Raw genomic sequence first — 23,827 nt, 5'->3', positions numbered from 1 at the left:
TTGCTGCAAGGGTTAAAGGACATCGGGCTTAGGTCCAGGAGAAGTGTTTTTAAATTGGGCGCCTTTGTTTCTTCAGTTCCTTGCAGGAGGATGGGAGAAGAGGCCTGGCCGCCTGCCTCCCATGTTAAGTCCTGGTGAGTCGTCCAATGCTCCACTGAGAGGAGAGACAAAGCAGGGCAGAGATCCAGACCCTGGGTCTTCCAGAAACCACGGGGCGAAGTGCCCAGGGGCCTGTGTGCCTCTCCCCACACCCCACTCTCGGCTGGGTGAGGGGCCCCTTGGCTTTACCACGGTCTCCCCCCTCCGGACCGGACCACACCGCATCCTGTTGGGGCCCTGCCAGAGAAGGAAGCGGAGTATGGGGTCCCACTGGGAAGTCCCGCGGGGTGTGATGCAAGGCCTTCCCTGCCCCCCATGCAGATAAAGGCGCAGAGCCAGCCTGGAGCTGCTAGCCATCTCCGCGCGCCCTGCCTGCCATGACCCGCCGCCGCGCGCTGCTCGCCTGGGCCCTCCTCGGCCGTCCTCGGCCTCGGAGCGGCTCAGGAAGCCTCGGTAAGCTGCATCCCCATCGTGCCCCGCAGAGGGTGGAAGGCCCTGGCGTCCGAGCGCAGCCAGCGCCTAAGACGGCCCGTGCGCTACATGGTGGTGTCGCACGCAGCGGGCAGCGCCTGCGACACCCCGGCCTCTTGCCTGCAGCAGGTCCAGAACGCGCAGCACTACCACGTGCGGACGCTGGGCTGCTGCGACGTGCGCTACAGGCGAGTGAGGAGGCGAGGCAAAAGCCGGAGACGGGACTGGAGGAGAGAGAGGCGCGCGGGCCCGGGAGACCGCAGGGACCCTGTTCTAGAGCCGCCTGGCCGACACCCCGGGCACCTTACTCAACCGCGCAGCATCTTCGTTTGTCCCCAGGGTCGCCGCTTAGGGCTGGGCGTGTGCAGGCAGCGCAAAGATGCCAGGAGGAGGGGAAGCGGCTGCAGTCCAAGCTCTGCCCCCAGAGGAAGGGACAGACTTTGCCAATACACAGGAAGATGTCCTGTGCACTGGATTCCCTTGGTAAAGTCCGGTGCCTCATTAAGCACCGGGCCGGCGTGCCGTCCCAGCTCCATTTACTGCTGGCTGAGCCCTGGGGCAGGCATTCACCCTCTTTCAGCTTCAGTTTCACCTTCCTCCTCTGCAAAGTCAGTGGGGTCGTGGCCCACTCCATCATTAAGCCAGCCAATACCACTTAGGACACCGCCTGGTGTGCAGTGGGAGCCCCCAAATCCATGGACTGTTGGCGCCTATTACTATGTGCCAGGCTGTGCGCCAGATGCTGGGGTGGGGGCACAGCCATGAACAGTGTGAATCTAGCCCAAAGGGATTTAAAGACCAGCAGGCAGCAACAGGTGAGAAACAAGCAAAGTCAACAAGATGAATTCAGATGGTGAGAGAAGCGATGGAGAAAAGGAACAGAGTGACTGACGCGGCTCCGGCATATGGGAGCCGAGAGAAGAGTGTAGTAAGCTGGGGGTACAGCAGAGGTAGAGGTCAGGAGGCTGAGTGAGTGGGTCATTCCTGAGGGACAAAGGTCAGGGTGGCTGGAGGTAGCCGGGAAGAGTGATATGAAATGAGGAAGGAGTTGGCAGGGGCCAGAAGGCACAGGGTCTTGTGGGCCATGGGGAGTACCTCCGTTCTACTCTAAGACAGAAGCCATGAGAGCGATGTGAGCCTGCTTGGGTATGAGAAGCTCCCTCTGGCTGCAGTGTGGAGAACAGACTGTAGGGGGGTGAGGGCAGAAACAGGGACAGGGATTGGTTAGATCTGCCTCTGGGGCCCATGCCCACCAGCTCCCTTTCCAGGGTAATAGGCTGGGGTCCCGCACACGGGTTTCTATAGCAAGGGACTCTACTCGTTCTCAAGCCTCGGTAAACACCAGAATCACCTTACTGTAAATGCAGGTTCCCAGGCCCCACGCTTAGAGACTGCTTCAGTGGGGCTGGGGTGAAGCCAGAAAACCTGAGGACCTCGCTTGAAAAAATCTCGCTTGGAAGCCTTCAAGAGTATCCCCAGCTCTTCTGGCTCAAGATTTTACAATTCAAAGGCTCCAACTTCAAATTTTTTTCCCAAGAGTCAGGTGCTCCGATTCTAAGCGTTTCCCTGAAGGAATGAAGAGCAGAGCTTGGCTCCACAGCCTCTGGTCTAAATCACTTTATAGAAAAGCAAACTGAAGTTTGTTCCTCAGATTTTAGGATTCAGAGTCTGATCCAAATGTTTTGAATCCCCCTTCCCTGTCCTATCTTGTTCGGAGCCTCAGTTTCTTCATCTGTAAAATGGGGCTCCTGACTACCCACCAGGTGGTGGGGTTTGAAGTTTAAATTAGATGCATCCATTTAGCTAATATACAGAGAGTACCAACTGCTTGTGCCAGATGCTGGGGCTGTGGCAGGACCATAACCGGCCCAGTCCTGGGGGTCAATATCACTGTGGTATTTCTAGTCTCTTCAATCCAGATTCTGAGAGTCTGGCTTCCCAAGTGGCAGATGCAGGACCCAGTATTAGAGTTCCCACATTCTGTGCATCCTTGGTGACCTTGTGAGCCAGAGGACTGAGGTGACAGATATCGCATCTCCAAAACGCCGATCTTCTGGTTAATTCCAGGGTGCCAAATGAAACTCGCTCAAGCAGGACGTGTTGAATGAGTGAACCTGACAGATCTGCTGCCAGGATTGGAAACCTCAAAGAGGCAGATGCTGGGGCTCCAGGGTTTGTGTCTGGTTGCAGCGCCAACCCTCGAGTCCCTGATCCTGTCACTCAAGTGTACCCCAGCAGGGAAGAGGAAGCAGGAAGCAGGCTGGGGAGAGGGCAGAAGAGCTTCTCAGTGGAGAGTTCTGAGAGGCATTAGTGTCCAGGACGTGACCTTGGGTAAATAATCTAAGTCTGCTTCCTCAGCGTAAAGTGGGGATGACAACAGTGCCTGCCTCCGAGGACTGCATGTGAGAATTCAGCAAATCAAGAGCTCAGCCAATCCTCCAGGGAGGCAGGAGACAGCCAGACCATGTGGGTGGGAGTCACGGAGACCTGGGTGAAAATCCTGACTCCTCACGGCGTTGAGGATGCAAAAAGGTGCACGTAGAGCTGTGCCTGACAAATGGCAATGGCCATGGTCATTGTTCTTGCTGTGGAAGATTAGAGGATAGGAGGAGGGTGTTGGGGAAATTGTGTGTGAGTGACAGGGACAGGGGCGGGGCGAGCAGAGGATAGGGAGGGAGTCCTACCCCCTCCCCCGGAAGCCCTCCGTCACTCATCCAGACCACCCTCCCACCCCCACAGCTTCCTGATGGGAGAAGACAGGCTCCAGTATGAGGGCCGGGGCTGGAACACCTTGGGCACCCACTCAGGTCCCACCTGGAACCCCAGACCCCTCGGCATCTCCTTCATGGGTAACTACATGGGTAAGTGACTGTCCAGCCATCAGCTAGGGGACTGACATGGAGCCTGGGGGATGGCACCGCGTGGTAAGTAGTTGCTGGGAGGCTCTGCCACCTACAAGCTCTGTGACCTCGGGCAAGTGACTCTGCTTCTCCGAGCCTTGTTTCCTCTTTTGGATAAAGACCATTTTCAACCACATGGTTTCAGTGAAGATTAGTTCATCTCTATAAAAGTTCTTAGACCAGTCCATGGCACCTAAGAAGTGCTTGATAAATGGCAGCTATTGCTGTGGCTTGGCTGGGGAGGTCTGGGGGCAGATGAGGGCAAATAAGCAGTAATCTTGACAGCTGACACTTGCTGAGGGCTTACTCTGTACATAAAATAACTCTTTTGATCATCCCACAGCCCTGTGGGCAGGTGCTGTCATTCTCCCCTTTCACAGATGAGGAAACTGAGGCACAGAGAGGTTAAGTCACTGCTTGGTGGCGGCAGGCTGGGTTCTGGGCCCTAGCGGGCCAGCTCAGAGTACAAAATCAGAAGCATTACCCACACTCCCTCTGCCCTTCGAGGAAGCCCCAGCCTAACTCCTGCCTCTACCTCCCACAGATCGGGTGCCCCCGCCCCGCGCCATCAGGGCAGCCCAGAGTCTGCTGGCTTGCGGCGTGGCTCAGGGATTCTTGACTCCTAGCTACGAGGTCAAAGGACACCGGGATGTGTAGCAGACGCTCTCTCCAGGCGACCAGCTCTACGAAATCATCCAGCAACGGTCACACTACCACCGCGTGTGAGGCCCTGTCTGTCTTCTCACACCGCCCCCCCACCCCATCAGAAACCCCACGGCCTCCCCCTCCCCCAATAAAGGCGAACCTCAAACTGTATTTCCGTGTCCCGCCATCCCCCTCCCCACCCTCTCTCTCCCCCATAAGATCCTAGCCATCCCCCCCCCAACCTCCCAGAACGCTGACCTTGCTCAGAACCCAGAGGCCCCGACCCTGAACCAAGACCCCAGAGATCCCAGCTTGGAAGCCACATCACAGCTCAGAACCCAGAGGCCTCAGGTCAGAGCACAGGAATAGCACCAAGTCAGCTGAGATGTCACCACCAGAAGCTCAGGGGTCCTCACCTCCCGGGCAGGGAGCTATGCGGCAAGACACCCCCTCTCTACCACACCGCCAAAGACATCCTGGGCAGCATCTCTGCTTGAACTCCTCTGGGGACAAGCTGCTCACTCCCACCCCTCAGGTCCCCCCCTCTCATTGCTTTAGAGAGTGCGGGAGTTTTTTCTGAGCCTGTACTCCAATCTGCCGCCCAGTCATAGGCATGGCCAGAAATACACGCAGGTCCCAGTTACACCCCCTCCCCACCCAATCTTCATTCCTCCTCACTCCACCCCGACCCTTCAGTCATAAGCTGAGGGATCCCAAGGGCACATATGTTTATTTACAAAACACACTTACCCTCCCTCCCAGAATGCAATGGCTTCGGGAGACGTAGGGATTGGGGCCTCACACACCTGAGACCCCAAGAGCACCAGGAGGAGCGGGGGGCCTGGGCGGGGCCAGGACACACCGGCCCCGCCCCTCACGCCGAATCCATCCGAATCCATTGGAGGGGCAGTAGTCTCTCTCCGAGGTCACGAGCGCGTGTCCAGTCTGTTCATGTATTCCTGCAAGGCCTTCAGGCGGGCGTCGATTTCGGCCATGTCAGCTGCCTGGTGGTCCGAGCTGTACTCTGTGAGAGCAGGCGTGGCTGTGGGCGTCCGTGAGGGGCCCAATATCCTGCCCTCAGTAGCATCCCAGCGGGCTCTGGGGCAGGTGAGGGGGAGATGTGGAGTCCCAGGCTCACCTTTGATGGGGACCCAGCCCCCCGAATCGGCCAGGCGTCTCTGATGGCGGCCGCGTTCCAGGGGGCGAGGCTTCTGCTGCTGGGGGTGGCAGGAAAGGGGGTCAGGCACCCTCTATGCCTGCCCCCCAAATGCCACCGGCAATTCTGAACCAAAGGACCTCATAAAAATTAAGGGTTGACACCTACTGAGCACTTATATGCAAAATAAGCTCCTTGTAGCTTCACCAGAACCCTCAGACGTGAATGCTATTACCATCCCCACTTAACTGATAAAGAAACTGAGCTACAGAAGCTAAGTAACTGCCTTGAGTCACACAGGTTCTAGGAAGGGGAGGCAGGTTTCAAGACCTGGCAATTTGAGGCCAGAGCCGGTGCTCCTAACCAGAGTCTCCTGCCCCCACCTCAGCCCCATCCTCCTCTCCGATCCAAAGGTCTCAAAACACTGCCTCCAGAGGCATTTCGGAGCCGCCTTTACAACCTGATCCCCTAGAATGGAATCATGGGACAAAGGGCCAGCGAGCTTCCGGTGGTTTAACGCTGCCCCTGCCTCCTCCAAAGCCTGAGGAAAGACACTCACCGTATTGGACCCACTCCAGGTGGTGGGGCTGGGCGGCTTCCCCCGGCGACGAACGCTGAGAGGACGGAGTAATCAAGGACCAATGGGAGGGGTCTGTGGCACCTCCCACCTCGCCCTCTTCCTTGGTTTCAAGGCTCCAGCCTCCATCACCCAATTTCCCCGCAAGAGACTGTTTCGAGTCTCCCCAGACACCCGTTTGGAGGCGGTCCTTTCCCCCAGCCCAAGTTTTACCCTCTAGGGAGGGATTCAGAGAAATCCTCGAACTCGCTGCAGGAGCTGGCGGACGAGTAGCGGCTGCGGAAACTGTCCACTAGAGGGAGAAGGAGAGCGTGAGCCTCTTGCACTGGCCACAGCCCCGCCCAGCCCGTCTGTCAATCCCGCGCGCTCCCGCCCAGTTACCCGAGGAGCTGCGGTTTCGGGAGCGGTTAGCCGCGTCTCCTCGACCGGTCACGGCTGCGGGGGGCCGAGTCTGGAGAGACCAGGAGACGGATGGACCGTCCCCGCTTCCTCCGCTGCCCAATCGGCTTCGCTGCTGCTGCTGCCTGGAGAACGAGAAAGGAGCCGCCCACCTGTGCGCCCAACTAATTCGGGAAAGGGCGTCGCTGCGCCCCGTGGGTCACACCTAAATAGGGAAAAATCATGCGAAGACACAGACCAGGTAGGGGTGGGAGAGACAAATAAGCAGGGCGGGGGGATGGGGGAGGCTGGCGATCAGGAGAGGGGATGGAGGTCAGGCGGGAAGCAGGAGCAGGTAGGGGGAAGGGGAGAGATGGAGCAGATGACAGGTGATGGAGATGGGAGTTGGGGATGGATGGTCAGAGGGTCAGGTAAAGGGGCAGGGATACGGGCAGGTGAGGAGAAAATGGGCGCTAACTTCATCTTGATTGCTCTCTGCTTCTTCTCCTTGGCTTTCACAAAGGCTGTTGGGTCGAAACGGGGCACGCGACCACCTAGGACCGGGTGGGGGTGGGGTGTGGAGAGAAGAGGAGGCTGGAGTCATAGGATCACGCCTCCACAGTTTAGTCCCATCCACCTCCTCCCACGGGCAGGGCAGGGTCGTCACAGACCTGTGGGCGAGGGCGAGGGGCGGGCAGGGCGGCCTTGACCCCGGCCCCCGCGGTCGCTCTCCCGGGACGAGGAGCGGGCAGCGCCACGACCACGCGACGTGGAGCGCTCCCGAGACGTCGAAGCCCGATCTTCCCGGGCCGAGGGCGGCACCACCGGTGTAGTCCGTCTCCTGGGAGCACAGAGCCCACTGTCAGTTTCCCACCGGCGACAACTCCTATCCCAAGCCTCTTCCCGGACTGCACCATCTCCGAAACTTCAGGCCCATCCCCCATCAACTCCTAAACATTCACGTACTTACACGATCCTCACAGATACCTTCTCCCAGGGTCCACCCCTATCGGAGCCCCACAAACCACGCCCCCCCAAAACCCATCTGTCACTTCCCTACATCCTAACACATCCTTTCACCAGACCCTTCTCCCAGAGGTCTCCCACAGCTCCCTGGAAACCCTTCCCAATTTTTCAACACCCACCCCAGTACATGCCAGCAAACATCACTCGGATACCCACCTGCTTAGCCACGCCCTTTCGCTCAACTAGACCTCAGACCCCGCCCCTTTTCGGTCCCTATCTCCAGGTTCAACCTCCTGAATGCCGCCTCAGGCCTGCCCATCTCTCTACAGACCCCGCCCATCGTTTTCAACTACTGTGTCCTTCCCTATGCCCCATGCAGTCCATTAGGCCCCACCCATCCCTCCGTTCCCGCCCACTCTCAGGCTCTACCCGCCCTCTCCACCCTACCTGGGCCCCACCCCGTCACTCAGGCCCCGCCCAACCACGCCCGGAGCCCACCTGCAGGCGGGGTCCACAGCTCCAAGGCCCCACCCACCCCGGGCCGCGCCCCTCACCCCCTCTTGTACATGGCCAGCTCGGTGTTCAGCGTCTTCAGCCGGGCACGCAGGCTCCGCTCCGACGCCTTCACCTCCTCTAGCTGCCGGGAGGGAAGAGGGGCGTAGAGGTCCAGACTGAAGCCAAAGTCCGGGACCCGCCGGCGCCCAGCCGGCCGCCCCGCCCCCTCACCTCCTTGGCCAGGCGGCGGCAATCCTGGCTTCGGCGGCCGGACCCGCGGTGCCCGAGGCCGCGCTCCTGCCGCAGCTCCAGCTCCAGGCCGCGCACAAGCCCGCGCAGCGCCTCGACCTCCTGGCGCGCCGCCCGCCCGGCCAGCGCCTCCTCGCGCGATCTGCCCAGCTGGGCCTCCAGCTCGCGCTTCTCAGCCGCCAAGCGCGACACCCTGGGAGGAGGAGGTAGAAAGCGAATGCTGGGGCGGGGAGAGGGGCATGGTCCCATAGTCCTCACTCCTCCACTGGGGTGGGCACGCACCATTTCTTGATCGGTAATTAGAGAAATGCAAATGAAAACCATCAAGAGATGCTGAGCTGATAGGAACTTTATAAGACAGGGATCCAGCTCTCAACATCCAAACCCATCAGTCCCAACACCACCTGACAGTAGCAAATACACAGCCCCGCCGAGGAAGGCACTGTCCCAGAAACCTGAATCTGATTAGCCTATACGTTTAACAACCACTTCGCGGGAAATAAGCAGAACAGGGGACTACGTGAACCATGGAGATAAAATCAACAAAATCCAGGGACTTCCCTGGCGGTCCAGTGGTTAAGACTCCGCGCTTCCACTGCAGGGGGCACGGGTTCTATCCCTGGTCTGGAAACTAAGATTCCGCAAGCTAGGCGGCCAAAAAAAAAAAAAAAAAATCAACAAAATCCAGACTGTGGGAAACTGTACAAATAACCAGGCTTCTTCCACAAAGAAGTAGCATGAGAAAGGGGCGGGGGAAGGGGTACTGTAATAAATTAAAAGAGATATCTGGATACTTATTCACACAAGCCAATTAAAAAAGACATTTGTGAGATGATCAGAGAAGTGTCAGCACATACACCCTGGGTATCAGATGACATTAAGGAATTTTTGTTAATTTTGTTGGATGTGATAACAGTGCTTATGTTTTTTTTTCAAAAATGTCCTTATATGTTAAAGATACATATTGAAGTGTTTACAGAGGAGATTCAGTGTCTGGGCTTTGCTTCTCAGGAGAGAGGAAAGGGCATAGATCAAACAAGATGGGCAAAATGTAGATAACCATTGAAGCTGGGGCACAAGTACACGTGCATTATACTACTGTCTACTGTGCGTGCTTGGAATTTTTCCCAATAAAACATTTTTTAAAATCTGTGGCTCCCCCGCACTCTCCAAGGACCTTCCCCATTTGGTCCCTTCCAGCTGACTTCCCCACTCCCCTCCTCTCCTCCCACCTCCCTCTCCCATGGTGCTCTTTGCAAACGCAATTCCCTCCTCCTGAACCCTCTCTCCTCCTTCTCTGGGCAGGAACCACTCCACTCATCCTCCAAACATCACATCCCCCCCAAGGGAAGCCTGCCTGCCCTCCCAGCCAGGCTGTCATGTCCCTCTATTCTCTCCTCTCCTGGCTCTCTGTACGTTTCCTTCCCAGCACCAATCATGGTGGAGCTGACGTTGATCAGTGTGATTATCTGTTTTCTGTCTGCATCCTCACTCTAGCTGTCTGGTCACTGTGTAGGAACTCTGGCTCTGTGGCCTGGCTGATGGCATCTAACTCTATTCCACTTCTTACAAGCTGTGTGACCTGGGGCAGTTTCACTTCACATCTCTGTGAAGTGGGATGATAATAATAACACCTACTGATAAGGTTGTAGGAATCTATAAAGAGCACTTAGCCTGTGTCTGGCACTGAGTGATGGCTCAGTAAACATCGGTAGGGCCAGGCAGTGTGCCTGGCACACCGTAGGAACTCAGTAAATGTTGGATGACTGAATGAATGAATCTTGGAGTCTTCCCAAACTCCCTAACTCCAAGCTGGGAAGAGAAAGGTAAGAACCAACAGTCCAGTTGTGGATCTCAGGGCAGATGACGCCACCTTGTGGCCATCCTGGGAAACACATGCACACGCACCAGGAAGACTCACAAGGTTCTCCAAGCCCCGTGAGCTTGCACTTCTGGGAGGGGAGAGGTCTGGTCCTCCCAGTCAGCACTGAGCGCTCAGTCCTGGGCTAGCAGCTGCAAGCAGTGCACAGTGGCTGAGGAACCAAAGGTGGCTTGGGCTGATTGCCTGGATTCAAGGTCTAGCCAGGCCATATTACTTCACTGTGTAACCTGGGGCAAATTCTCTAACCTCTCTGGGCCTCAGTTTCCTCCTCTATAAAATGGGGACGATAGTAGTGCCTACTTTGGGAGGATTAAATCAGTTAAATCATACAGCACTGAACAGAGTCCCTGGCACACAATTAAATGCTCGATAAACAATAGCTACTGGTATTATTATTACTACTACTACTAAAAATAGTATTAGCCCTCCCCAATGAGTGGGGCCCCCACCAGATGGAGACCAAGTCCCAGTCAGCCCCTCCACAGCCCTCAGCACACAGCAGGCACTCGGTAAACATGCCCATCAGGTTCCTGTCACAGCCTCCCATAACACAGGCTCCCTTTCCTGCCTAACCCCATCTCCATTTGCAATATACTCGGGTGGGTATGTGATCAATGTCTCTCTGCCCCCTGCGCTGGCACTACACCATGGGCAAGGAAGGGGTCAGCACAAGAGAGGTGCTTGGTGAAGGTGGATTCAACTGAATAGAGCCCTGCCTCGCACCCTGTCTTTGCACATGCTGTTCCCTTTGCCTGGAACACCCCTCCCTTCCCAGGCAGGGTCAGGTCTCCCTCTGGACTCCCTCAGCCCCATCCATGGTGAATCTTCACTGTCTGCAGACACATCTGTCTCCCGCACTGGACTGGGAGCCCCAGGAGAGGACAGGGCCAGAATTATCTCAGTCATTGCTGTGTCCCCAGCACCATTAACACATGGTGGGCACAGAGAAGGGGCTCAGAATAAGTATTTGGGGAATGAGGGATGGCTGTCCTTCCAACAGTGCTAAGCATTGGGTCCCACAGTGCATGATGGGATGTGTCCCCCCCAGCCCCAACCGCCCACCCCCACCCCCAGACTCACTGCTCCCGCAGATGCCAGATCTCAGTTTCCCGGCTGTCCCGAGTGTCCTGGCCATCCAGCCCTCGAAGGCGGCTCAGCTCCTCCTTTAGTGAGCGAATGATGCCCCGCAGGACCACAGGGTCTGGTTTGCCCTGGTACGGGAGGGGCAGCGGGTAGTGAATCCTGAGAAGGAGGATTAGAACCGTGGCATCTCAGAGGCCAAGAATCCACCCAGGAAAGGACATGTGACCATTTCTGGCCAAATACTACAGGAAATTGGTTGGGAGTCTTCTGGGAACACTTTTGGTTTCCTGATAAAAACAGCTGATACAATTAACAAGCACAGCCTTGTTCCATTTCCTCCTGCTTTGATATAGATGCAATGCCTGGAGAACCAGCAGCCATTTTGTGACCATGAAGAGATAAGGATGCAGTCAAAAAGCCAACACGTTAAGGATGAGGAAAAGAAGAACAAAAACAAAAACAGAAGGAGCCTGAGTCCCTAACAAAACTGTTGAGTAGCAGCCATCTACCTAGACATCTCGTTATGTGATAAACTATTGTTTAAGGCACTGATAATGGTTATCCTGATACTTGTAGCCAAACACAATAATAAATGATATAACCCTCAACACTGAAGATTCCAAAGGCTAGGCTTAAGAAACATCCCCACCTAGCCCTGGGTACCAGGGGTTCCTAAGTTCTATCCACATCCTCTCCCACCTGACCACCAGCTACCAGCCTGGTGGGTATACTTGTACCCACCTGTCAAACTCCACAGAGTAGATGAGGATCAGGTAGCGCTTGGAGTTGAGCTGGGCCGATCTCGAGGCCAAGGGGCCTGGGCGGCCCCCCATCTTTCTGTTCCGCAGGGACTCCAGATCTGTGTAGGTCAGCAGGTCAAGGGTAACCGACTCACTGCTCTGTTGGAGAGAATGGGAGGAGCTGCCAAAAGACCCAACGTGGCCATACCCAGAGCACACAACCCACACACCTGGGCCACACCCCATTCATTCTTTGGGCTAGCTGGGCTTTTCCACACTGAGGCTGGTGATCAAGATGGCCCTGCCTCATGAGGGGCTGCCACAGGACATCATCAGAGGGAGAAACTGAAAAGAACCTAAATGCTCAGCCATAGGAGACAGCTTAACGCTGTGGCTTCCAAGTACTGTCCACAGACCCCTGGGGTCCCCAAGACCCTTTCAGGGGAGTCCATGGGGTCAAAACACCTTGCATAATAATACTAAGATGTCATCTGCCTTTTTTGCTGTGTTGACATTTGCACTGATGGTGCAAAAGTCATGGTGGGTAAAACTGCTGGTGCCCATTAGCAGAAAGCAAGCCAGGGCATCAAATGCACTAGTAACCGTTGTATATTCCACTGCCACGCAGTCTCCGCAGGGGGATGGGAAGGAGGGAGAAACACACAAATAACTAAATAGATAGATAAAAACACAGAAAATGAAACCTAGGAATGTCCTTGATAAACCTGTAAAAATTATTAATTTTTGGGGGGCCGCACTGCGCAGCTTGCAGGATCTTAGTTCCCCGACCAGGGATCGAACCCGCACCCCCTGCGGTGGAAGCGCGGAGTCTTAACCACTGGACCGCCAAGGAGCCCCAAATTATTAATTTTTTTGACTCTTGACCCTTCAGTGCACAGATTTTTACTACTGTGTGTGACAAAATGGAAAGTTCACATTCGGCTGCGTATCAAGGTACGCCATTTTCTAGGAAAAGCACTTGTGTGATTGAATTTTGAGCTAAATTAGCCACTTTTTCATGGAACGTTATTTTTACTTGAAAAGGTACTGACGGACAAAAACTACTGTTATTCAGTCTTCGATGTTTGGCAAGCATTTTCTCAAAAACGAACAAAGCGAGCCTGTCACTTCAAAAAAATACAGCTAACGGTATTTGTTGCCAACAATAAAATTCAAACTTTAAAGTGAAAATTAGAATTTTGGAAAACTTGTATCTGCCACTGTGTGCTTGACAGCTTCTCAGTGTTGAAAGGCTTTCCTGGACAGATCAGTGAGGATATTAACAAATATGACTTCCTGATATTGTATAATGAAATGTGTCAACATCTGGAAGATTTGCACAACTCCGTGAACCAATATTTTCCAAATGACCAATGCATGATGTTACAAATGATGCTACAAATGCATGATGTTAGAAAATGGGTAAAAGATCCCTGCAAAGTAAAGATACACCAATAGATTTTAATGTCACAGAACAGGAAAAGTTCACCGGTATGGTCTCAGATTCCACACTGCGATAAACCTTTAAGAAACTACCACGTGTCCAGTCTTAATGTGCTGGCAAAAGAGGATATGCACAATTATCTGAAAAAGCTATTAAAGGACTCCCTTTTTCAGCTATATATCTTCCTGAGGCAGATTTTTCTGCATGTACGTCAATCAGGACATATCACAACAGACTGCAGAAGCACATGAGAATCTAGCAGTTTTCTATTAAGCCGGACATTAAAGAGATTTGCAAAAAATTAAAAAAAAAAAAACACACACTATATTTCTTACTAAATAATTTTGGTTTTGAAAATATTTTTCATAAAAAGGTTATTTAGGTCAGTAACAGGTTTGTTATTGTTATTTTAAAATGAATGTGTAAATATCTTTATATTTTTCTCAGTTTTAATTTACAATATGGCAAACAAATATTGATAGGTAAAACCTGCATGAACAAAAGCTCTTTGGTGTCCTTAGTAATTTTTAAGAGTATAAACGGGTCCTGAGACCAAAAAGTTGTTTTTTTTTAAATTAATTTTTATTGGAGTATGGTTGCTTTACAATGTTGTGTTAGCCTCCACTGCACAACAAAATGAATCAGCCATACACATACGGATATCCCCTCCCTTTCGGACTTCCCTCCCATTTAGGTTACCACAGTGCATTAGGTAGAGGTCCCTGTGCTATACAGTATGTCCCCATCAGTTGTCTATTTTATACATAGTATCAATAATGTGTATGTGTCAATCCCAGTCTCCCAATTCCTCCTACCCCACCCCTTTCCCCCTTGGTATCCATACATTTGTTCTCTACGTCTGTGTCTCTATTTCTGCTTTGCAAATAAGAACACCTATACCATTTTTCTAGATTCCACATATATGCCTTATTATATGATATTTGCTTTTCTCTTTCTGATTTACTTCACTCTGTATGACATTCTCTAGGTCCATCCACGCTGGGACCAAAAAGCTTGAGAACCACTGGGTTAAATAAATCATGATGCATGGGTACATTGGAATACTAAGCAACCACTAACAAGGATGACAAACTCAAAAGTTGTAATAATAACAAAAACAGACAATACCTGTATAGCACTTATTATGAGCCAGGCACTATTCTAAGCTTTTTACATGTAATTCATTTAATCTTCGTAACATTATGAAATGGGGACTGCTATCATCCCCACATTACAGGTAAGGAAACTAAGACATGGAGTAACTGGCCCATGGCTCCCAAGTAGTAAGTGGTAGTGATGACTGATTTCAGAGTCCATGATCTTGGCCATTATGCTATACTGCCTATAGATACCAAAATGTTAACAGTCTGAGGTGGGGGATAGAAACGGAATTTAGACTCTTACTTTCTAAGTCACACATTACTTTAATATCATCACAATTTTATGAGTGCATATTTTACCTGTAATCAGAGAAATAATGTAGTTCACAGTTTTTAAATGATGTCTAAATAGCATCTACGTCACTCTAAGCTCCAACCTGCTTCCTTCTTTCCTATTAATATTTTTAACTGTTTGACATTATATATTTTTTTCAATTGTCTGTCTCTCCCACTAGACTGTCAGGTTCGTGAGGGCAGGAATTTTGTCTCTTTTGTTTATTGCTGTATTCCAGTGCCTGGCACACAGCAGATGCTCAGTAAATGAAATGAATGATTATCTATATCCACTGACATGACTAAATTTTTATGAATTATTGTTGAATCTTTTAAAAGGCTACAGAATACCTTGGGAAATATATCAACTATATAAAATTATAGATCTGCAAATACACACACGTTCACAAGTGAATACAGAAATGGAGAAATGGCTGGAGTGATTTTCATCAAAATATTAATAAAAGGGACTTCCCCAGGGGTCCAGTGGTTAAGACTCTGCCTTCCAATGCAGGGGGTGTGGGTTTGATCCCTGGTTGGGGAACTAAGATCCCACATGCCACGCAGTGCGGCCAAAAAAATATATATATTAACAATATATTACTAGGAGTGAGTATTGGGAATGGAGTGACTTTTACTTTCTTCTTTACATTTCTCTGTGACTTGAATTTTCTCCATGATAATCACTATCATTAGAATTACAATCAGAATAAGCCATTTACATTTGGGAAAGAAGAAAAGAAAACGATAGCCCTGTTCCTTCAATGAAAGAGAAGGTAGAGGGTCTTGCATACATCACGTGGGCATCTACCCTCCCAGAGACCCAGGGGACAGACAGCTCCCCCAGCCCCCAACCCTGGCCCCTACCTGGGTGAGGGCCGACTCCAGCATGTTACAGAAGATGTTGAACTGTTTGAAGTTCCCTGTCTTGTGAGTCAAATCTTCAATGACTAGGTAGGGAGAAAAGTCCTTCCTGAGGTCTGACCACTTGCCCAGCCCAAGGGCAATGCACCCAAGCTTTCCACCTTTCCCCAACACCAGTGCCTCTGGCCCAAGGGATGAGCCCTACACCCCCTCCCCAGCTTAGAGAGCTTCTAGTCAGGTAGAAGAGGCAGGTGGACAGGATCCTGATTAGCCTCATCTTCTGGGAGAAGCTGATCCCAGGGAAGGACAAGTGAGCCCACCCAGGCAGGCACACTCACAGCTGGCATCGAACTCGGCCCGCCACTGGTCGGCCGTCATCCGGTCCTCCACCTCCAGCTCTAGCACCTGCCCAGACACCATCACCCGCACGGCATGCTCCACACCCCGGAAGACGTAGTCCACCTGCAGGCCAGCTGGCTGGTCCATGGCCAGTGTCGCTGGAGAGGGGAATGAGACAGAGACCCAGAGGGGCTGAGAGCCCACACTCAGGAGCTGGAAGGCCAGAATCCTGGTTCCACCATGTACCACCTTAGGAAAGAGACTTTGCCTCTCTGTGCCTCAATTTCCTCATCTGGAAAATGGGTACAGTAATGGCACCTACCTCATAGAGCTGTCATGAGAATTAAATTGGACAATACACATAAAAGCACTTGGAACTGTGTCCTGCACGTTACTATGCCCAATACACGCTGGTTAATAGAATATATGATTTCCAATAAGAGGATCAAGATTAATACTATTGATTACTAATTTATTAATCCTTATACTCATTATATATTTATTATTTATTCATTTATTTAAACATTTGTGGAGAAAAGTCAAGCTGTAAAGGGAGACAGAGTATTGAGATCAGGCTGGGCAGAGATTTTAAATAGAGGGTCAAGGGCAGGCCTCCCTGGGGAGGTGACATTTGGGCAGAGAACTGAAGAAGGTCAGGGAACGAGCCAAGTGGCTATCCCTAAGGAAAGTGGTCCAAGTCGAGAGAACAGCCAGTGCATGGATAACAGATTATCCATGATAAACTTAAATCATTTACATTGAATTAATAATTAAACTTCTTCATTAGTCAGCTGTAAGCATAAATACTTTCTCTCAGCCAACAGGACTACTACTCACTGTTAGTTCCATGAGGAGCTGGAGGAGAGGGTAGGCCTCCACCCTCAGCATGAATTCTAGGGAGTGGTTCAGAATGGGAGCTCCAGGCTGCTTGGGTTCATGTCCAAGTTCAGCTATGTGCACTTAGATGGGCAAGTAACTTAACCTCTCTTGGAGCCAGATTCCTTATCTTTAAAGCATATGCCATCCTGGGCGCTGGGGATATGATGAGAAACCAGATTCTGTCCCTACCCTCAAGAGGGTGGCAACAGTTAGAGGCATGAAAATGTCAACTAGTGGGGAAAGGGGATGCTAGGGAGTAGGGGTTGCTCTTTTAGCTAAGGTGGTCAGGGAAGGGCCACCCCCTCGTTGCTGAGCAGAGGCTTGGAAGGAGGGACGGGGGGAAGACAGGTGAATATCTGGGGATTAGGATCCAGGTAGAGGGAACAGCCAGGCAAAGATTCCAAGGCAGGATGTACCTAGTTTGTTCTGAAAACGCCAAGGAGGTCAGCGTGAGGGAAGGAGAGGGGGAAAGTGAGGAGATCAGAGAGGTAACGGGCCAGATGATGTTCCTGCAGGCCTTTGTAAGCCCACAGAAGGATAACAGCGTTCATCTCCTTAGATTGGTGTGAGGATTAAATGACTTCATCATGTTAAACTCCTTGGTGAAATTGAGCCATGCCTGACCCAAGCAAGCACTCAATACATATCGGCATCATCATCATTTTTTTTTATTGAAATATAGTTGATGGACAAGCTTATGTTAGTTTCAGGTGTACTACACAGTGACTTGACATCTGCATACATTATGAAATGATCACCACGACAGACCTAGTAACCATCTATCCCCATACAAAGTTATTCCAATATTATTGATCATATTATGTGGCTTATTTTATAGCTGGAGGTTTGTACCTCTTAATGCCCTTCACCTATTTCATCCCCACTCCCAGTCATCGCTATTCTTGTTATTATTACTTTGTTGTTGTTTCTGAGCTTGAAAGGGACTAGAGACAAGGCCAGCCCATTCCCTTCCCAGTGTACAGATGGGGAAACTGTGGCTCTGTGAGAAAAAGAGCCCCGTGCAGAGTCCCACGGGTGCTGCAAAGACAGAGCCACCCAGGGATCCCCCAACCCAGATCATGGGGACTCCTCCAGTGCCTGATCTCCTTCTCTCCCCACTGTCTCCTTTAGTCCTCACACTTTCCCCAATTTAGTCCTTCCTAAAGTCTGATGTTGGAAAATTTAATATTTTGAGCCCTGAATCTCTAGGTCAGTGATTTTTTTTTTTTTTTGACCGTGCCACTGCAAGGCATGCAGGATCCTAGTTCCCGACCAGGGATCGAACCCGCACCCCCTGCAGCAGAAGCACCGAGTCTTGACCCCTGGACTGCCAGGGAAGTCCCTCTAGGTCAGTGATTTTTAATCTTTTTAGAGTCCTTAAGCTTTTGAGAATCTAATGAGATCTCTGAACCCTCCCCAGATAAATGAATAGATCCATAACCTCTGCAAGTAATTTCAGGGTCTCCCAGAATACCACCCCCCCAGGCTCATCCACAGATCCCCTTTCTCAAATGCCCAAGGACAATCGCCAGAGCCCCAGCCATCCTAAGAGGCACGTCTCTGCCTCTAGACCCAAGCTCTTAACTTTATCTGGGGGAGGCGGTCTCTGGCGCTTTGGACGGACTGATGAAATCTGGAGAACATTTTCCCACTCACACTCTCATAACTGTACTTTCATTCTCTGGGGTTTCAGAAGCGGGGGCGGAGGTTAATAATTCCTGACCTACGGGCAAACAAACAGCTACACATTTCAACATATCCCTCATCCCCTGGCCCCCAGTGCGGGTGCCAGGCAGCGGTGGCCCCGCCCCACCGGGTGTCCTAAACCCCGCCAACCCACTCCGCCCCTCAGACCCTGCAAGCCAATCAGCGGTCGCGCTGTCCCGGTTACCACGGCGCCAAAGGCAGCAGCGGAACACTTAACGAGCCACGCAGCCTAACCGCCCCATTCACCACCCCACTCTTGGTACCCAACTCTCCCGAGGAGGCAGAGGAAGAAGGGGACCCGCCCCACCTCATCCCCGCTGCCAACCCGGCCCTGCCCTCCTCCTTCCCCACTCCCCCACATAAGCCCCCCATTCATAGCCCTTCACTAGATAACAGGGCCTTTCTGCATCCCACTGCCCTGATGACACAGCCGCCACCTCAGTCTCCAGATAGTAAGCCCCTGAATATTCTGCCCGAATTCAACTCTCCCCTTACGCCCACCTGCCTCCTCACCTGCACAAACTGCGCCCGCTCCCCTCCCTCCATCCTCTCTTCTAGACAGAATAAATCCCACACTCCCCAGCCAGCTCGACTCTCCCTTCCTGACCCCAGCTCGCCATCACTCATTCCCTAGATGGCCTCGAAATTCTGGCCACTCCCCTTCTCCCAGTCCCCCATGTTCTACTGGGGTTCCCCCCATATTCTACTTGAATTTTGTCCCGTCCCCCCCAACACACACACTATTCCGCCTGGATTCTGTCTGCATATTTGCCCAAGGTTCTACTCCACACACACCCCATTTTCAGCCTGTATTCTGTAACCCTCATATTTCATCTGGATTCTGTTCCCTCTCAAATTCTATGTAAACTCCCCGCACCACCACCCCCCCATTTTCCACTTCTCTTCCCTTCGGAGAGCCCTCCTTGAACCCCCACTCCCCCCCAGTTCTGGGACTCTCCAGGCACCGAGTCACTCCCTCCCTCCTTCATGCCCCACCCTGCCCCCACTGCCGACCCTGTCCTTCTACCTGCATCCTCCATCCTTGCTCTGTGACTCCAACCAGTGGTCTGTGACCGCCGACCAGTGGCCCATCCTGGTCGCTGGTTTTGTTCCAGTCGCACGTCTCTCCCAGCTCCTCTTCGCCTCAGCTTAGGGACCTCCGCAACCCAGCCGGGGTGCTGTGCCTTTGAGGCCCCGCCCCTGCCAACCCGCGACGTCAGCACTTCCACCTAGTGCGCTCCGGGTGGACTCCCCAGCGCCCCACTCTGGTCCACACACCTGACACCATTTCTCCGGCCTTATGACATCATGGCTTCAGTGCACACGCGCGTGCACACACACTCAGTTTTCCAACCCCCAGCCCTCTCATCTTTCACTAAGGTGACCCCCCCTCCATTTCCAGTGTGACATCACCGCCCCTGGCTCCTCCTCCCAAATTATGCTCCCCGGATATTTCAGATTTCACAGCCCTCACCCCAGGACCGGAGTTGACAGTCCTCCACGCTGGGCTCCCCCCAAACAAGTCCACATCACCATGTCCCACACCAGACATGGGTAAATCACCGGCCCTGGCAGCCCCCACCCGATGGTTGTTTTCCCACCATCTGCTACCACCACGCCCCACACCAAATATTCCCGCCAGCCATGACCTAGCTGGAGTCTCCAATACAGCGTACCCCCCACCTCACATTCATACACGTGGCCTGGCCTCAGTGACTCTTCCGAGCCCCCAGCTCACTGCCCCGCCCCCCCACCATGTGGGTGAATTGGGGCTGGATGGAACCCTCTTCCCCTTAGCCCTGCACTCCAGATCAAAACCTTCCACATTATCCCCCTGGAATGTATGGACCCCAAAGCCCTTTAGGACACCCCACAATCCAGACCCCCGTAGTGCCCACCGCAGCCCATCACCACCCCCTGGGATATCAGACACCCTCCCCCACTGTCCCTCAAAGCCTTTTTGCCTTAGATAAGGACTATGCACACCTACCAACCAGTGACTCACCCTTAATTCTGCTCTCTGGTAGGTATTGTAACCATCCCCCATTTTACAGAGGATGAAGCATCTTGCCTCGAATCCTGCAGTGAGGGACTGGCACATTCATCCCCCTACTCCTTACTCAGCTGCATTTCCCTGACTACCTTCCTTTTCCTGCCATAACTCTCTGCTCCTTTCCCTTCCAGAGCACAAATCCAAATGTGGCCTCACACCTTAAGCACGGTACACGCTGCAGGCTGGGAACTCCTGGGTTCAGATCCTAACCCACAATGTGACCCCCGGCAAGGCATTTACCCTCTCTGGGCCTTTCCCCATCAGTAAAGCAGGGATAATAAGAGTTCCCACCTCACATAGGATTATTGTGGGGATTGAATTAGTCAGTACATACAAGGTGCTTCAAACAGTGCCTGGCACTTGGTCAGCTGTTACCATCTGTGCAACTAGCTGATGATTAGTTGCCAGACCAGAAGTTCATGAGGGCACAGCCATTTTGATCATTCTTGTATCTTCAGCACCCTGGGCCTGGCACAGATTGGGGGCTGCTTGTGAATTAATGGTCAATGCCAGGAGGCGGGGTTCAAGGCACTGGAGATACAAGCAAGGTCTTCTCCTCTCAGCTCACTCCTTGTCATCCTCCAGGTCTCAGCTCCAATGTCTCCTCCTGCAGGAAGCCCTCCCTGACTCCCAGGCTGGGTAAAGGGCTGCCTCGATCACTGCAGAGTCCCCAACATGGCCTAGCACTGGGCCAGCCACAGAAAAGGAGCTGAATGATGAGAGTTCCAGCCCAAGCTCTGAACCGACCTGTTTTTCAAAGTGAGGGCCGCAGACCTTCAGCATCAACACGGGAGCTTGATGACAATGCAGCATCCTGGGCCTGGTCCCAAACCTACAGAAGCAGAATTTCTGAAGGTGTGCCCAGGAATCTGCATTTCCTACAAGCTCCCCCAGCACGAACTAGAGCTGAGATCTTCTGCCCTTGGCCACCACAATCTGCCCAGTTTATGATCCCACCTAGACCCCAACACCCTCCCAGCTCTACAACCCTGCCCTATATCACAGGGAGACCCCCCAAGAAATGGTGGTAATGGTGGAACAGTACAACTAACACCTTTTAAGCACTATGTGCGTTTCTAGGTGCTGAGTTCTAGATCCACTTGGAGGCAACACTCTAGTGAGGGGCGTCTAAGAAGCCCAGTGGATATAAATAAACACTAACATATGTCAGGTAGCGGTAAACCTTATGAAGAAAAGTAAAGCCAGGTGGTGAAGGGCCAGAGGGTGGCAGGAGCTATTTTAGTTTGGGTGGTCAGCGAGGGCCTGTCTGTGGAGTTGACATTTGAACAGAGACCTGAAGGAGATGCCACGAAGGCATCTAGGGGAACTCAATGCAGACAGAGGGGACAGCAAGTATACTCCCCAAGTGGGGATGTATTTGCTATGTTTTGAGGGACAGCAAGGGGGCCAGGGTGGCTGAAGCAGAGGGAGCAAGTGGGATTGGTGGGATCTGAGAGCAGGGAGGAGGGGGAGCTGGATCAGGTGGGGCCTTGTAGGCTTGGCAAAGACTTTTACTGCGTGAGATGGGAGCCATGGGAGGGTCTGAACAGGGGAGCAACATGATCTGACTTTTGTATTAACTTGACCGTGGGGTCAAGGGCAGAGGCAGGGGACCCAGTGAGGAGCCCACTGCAAAAGATCAGGTAAGGACAGGTGATGGTTTAGGCCAGAGCAGTAGCAAGGGAGGTGGTGAGACACGGTTGGATTCTGGATGTGTTTTGAAGGTAGACCTGTGAGATTTGCTGATTGACAGACAGTACGTGGGTGAAAGAACAGGGAGGAGTGAACGACAACGCCAAGATTTCTGTCCTGAGTACCTGGAAGGATGGGACTGCCATCAACTGGGTTTGGAGGTTGAAGGGGGAAAACGCCAAGTTTAGTTTGGGACAAGTTTTTAAAGTCTGTATGTCAGCTAGACTTCCAAGTAGAGAAGAGCCAGCCATTGGACATATGAGTCTTGAGTTCAGAGTAGAGATCCCGACTGGAGATAGACACTTGGAAATATCATTACATAAAGAGCACATGAAGCCAAGAGACTGGGTGAGGCCACAAGGTGAATGGTACAGACTGAGAAGAGAGGAGGTCATTCTACTGATGATGAAGCTGAGGCACAGAGGCTTAAACAACTCACCCAGTGGCAGGGGCAGTGGCAAAGCCAGCATTCACACTCAGGCAACCCAACCCCAGAGCCCACACTCTTAGCCACCGGTAGGGTTAAGAAGTTTAAGAGTTAATTCACATAAAACACTTGGTAGGTGCCTGGCACATAGTAAGCCCTCAGTAAACGCTACGTGTATCATAAGCTTTCACACCTCGTCAAAGCACACCCTCATCCTTGGAGTTCTCACTCAATATTGTTCTTCACCTGCCCTCCACCCATATCAAAGCTTTAACTGATGGCAGGGACTTCCACCGTTCCACAATGCTCTATAATAACCCTCTGCCTTAAAACCTCCCATTAAATCGCAAGGCTATCTTACAAGCACATTTCTATATTTTACCATCTCCTGTCTCCTACTTTACACACTTCCCCCTTTAAAGAGCCTCCTGCGAAACAGAAAACACCCCCCGACTCACATACTGCCCTCTGCCTCACAACTCTACCCCTGTTAAAGGGCAACCCCTCCCGATTCTCACACTGCCAGTTCTACTGCCTGCCCAGCCCACTCTCCCCCCAGAGCATCCCCTCCCCCCAGGATCGCTACCCCGCGCACCAACTACTCTCGCCGCCTCTCACCTTCTCCACGGACACCCCTCCTCGCGAGCCGTTCAACTGCCGAAGCTCCAGCCCCGCCCCAGGATCCGGCCTTCTCGCTTCTGATTGGCTTACTCGCAGCCAAGTTCCCATTAGTCAAAACAGACGCCCGTCACTATAGCCCGCCCCAGAGAAGAGCCCGCCCTCCAACGCTTGCAATTGGCCAACTCTGAAGAGAGGTTCCGAAATGGGTCGGGTCGTCAGTCTCCTCTCCAATCACTACTGGCCGGTAACTACTGCCAGTCACACAAAGAAGGTTGTTCCTCTGAGAGGGGAGGAAATCCCGGAAGTAGCTCTTTGACTCCGCCCATAACCCCCTGCGGCAGAGCAGGCCGCGCCCACGCGGAGGGGCTGGCTGGAGAAGAGTGTCCGACGCGCCTGCGCAGAGGAAGGTCTTGGCCGTGGGTACAGAAGCTGCGGAAACGTCCCTGAAGACTGGTTGAGATTTATCATCGTTCAGTGCGTTCCAAGCCTGCGCTTAGCAGTTTGCAGGCCTTGGCTTATTGATAGTTAGCAGTAACCATGCAATGTAGGGGCTATTATGATCCCCATTTTGCCACTAAGGAAACAGACTCAGAGAGGTACAGCCACTGGCCCGGGATCACACAGCTTGAAAACTATCCCTATTTTGGCTTATGAGTCATCAATAGGGACAATACAGCTTATAGAATTTGATGGGGGAGTAGGGGAGGGGAGCGTTCTTTAAGAAAAG

The 23,827-nt window shown here is 52.4% G+C and overlaps 2 protein-coding genes across 4 annotated transcripts; one reads left to right on the top strand and one right to left on the bottom strand.

The window, feature by feature from the left end:
• Positions 1-23,157, bottom strand: CCDC61 (coiled-coil domain containing 61). Of its 3 annotated transcripts, none has more exons than XR_009697842.1 (15): positions 23,098-23,157; positions 15,721-15,879; positions 15,386-15,468; positions 11,643-11,800; positions 10,899-11,060; positions 7,919-8,129; positions 7,747-7,829; positions 6,898-7,067; positions 6,705-6,780; positions 6,230-6,372; positions 6,062-6,140; positions 5,831-5,885; positions 5,254-5,332; positions 4,866-5,139; positions 1-154 (listed from the first exon to the last, which is right to left on the bottom strand). XR_009697842.1 is itself a non-coding variant. In XM_061173141.1 (14 exons), the coding sequence occupies exons 2-14, from the start codon at positions 15,866-15,868 to the stop codon at positions 5,042-5,044; spliced, it is 1,545 nt and encodes a 514-aa protein (XP_061029124.1). In that variant the 5' UTR covers positions 15,869-15,879; positions 23,098-23,157; the 3' UTR covers positions 4,843-5,041. The 3 variants fall into 3 exon arrangements, 1 of the variants encoding a protein (XP_061029124.1); XR_009697843.1 differs by having other exon boundaries at positions 5,254-5,329; XM_061173141.1 differs by lacking the exon at positions 1-154 and having other exon boundaries at positions 4,843-5,139.
• Positions 477-4,196, top strand: PGLYRP1 (peptidoglycan recognition protein 1). Its single transcript, XM_061173657.1, is given in 4 exon segments — positions 477-515; positions 517-758; positions 3,310-3,431; positions 4,015-4,196. Coding segments are annotated over 4 exon segments (585 nt in total).
• Positions 23,158-23,827: the final 670 nt, after the last annotated feature.

The sequence above is a fragment of the Eubalaena glacialis genome, chromosome 18 (assembly GCF_028564815.1).
Source record: "Eubalaena glacialis isolate mEubGla1 chromosome 18, mEubGla1.1.hap2.+ XY, whole genome shotgun sequence".
NCBI lineage: Eukaryota > Metazoa > Chordata > Mammalia > Artiodactyla > Balaenidae > Eubalaena > Eubalaena glacialis.
The sequence above is the reverse complement of the archived record's forward strand: the minus strand, read 5'-3'. Positions and strand labels throughout refer to the sequence as shown.

What these genes read in the sequence shown, in the direction of transcription:
- CCDC61 (XM_061173141.1), bottom strand. Translation starts at nt 15,868, where the DNA reads ATGGACCAGCCAGCTGGCCTGCAGGTGGACTACGTCTTCCGGGGTGTG. An exon ending in TACTCTGTGGAGTTTGACAG is followed by an intron (nt 11,061 to 11,642) that starts GTGGGTACAAGT and finishes CCTCCTTCTCAG; the next exon opens with GATTCACTACCCGCTGCCCC. An exon ending in CAGAGAGCAATCAAGATGAA is followed by an intron (nt 6,373 to 6,704) that starts GTTAGCGCCCAT and finishes CTCGTTCTCCAG; the next exon opens with GCAGCAGCAGCAGCGAAGCC.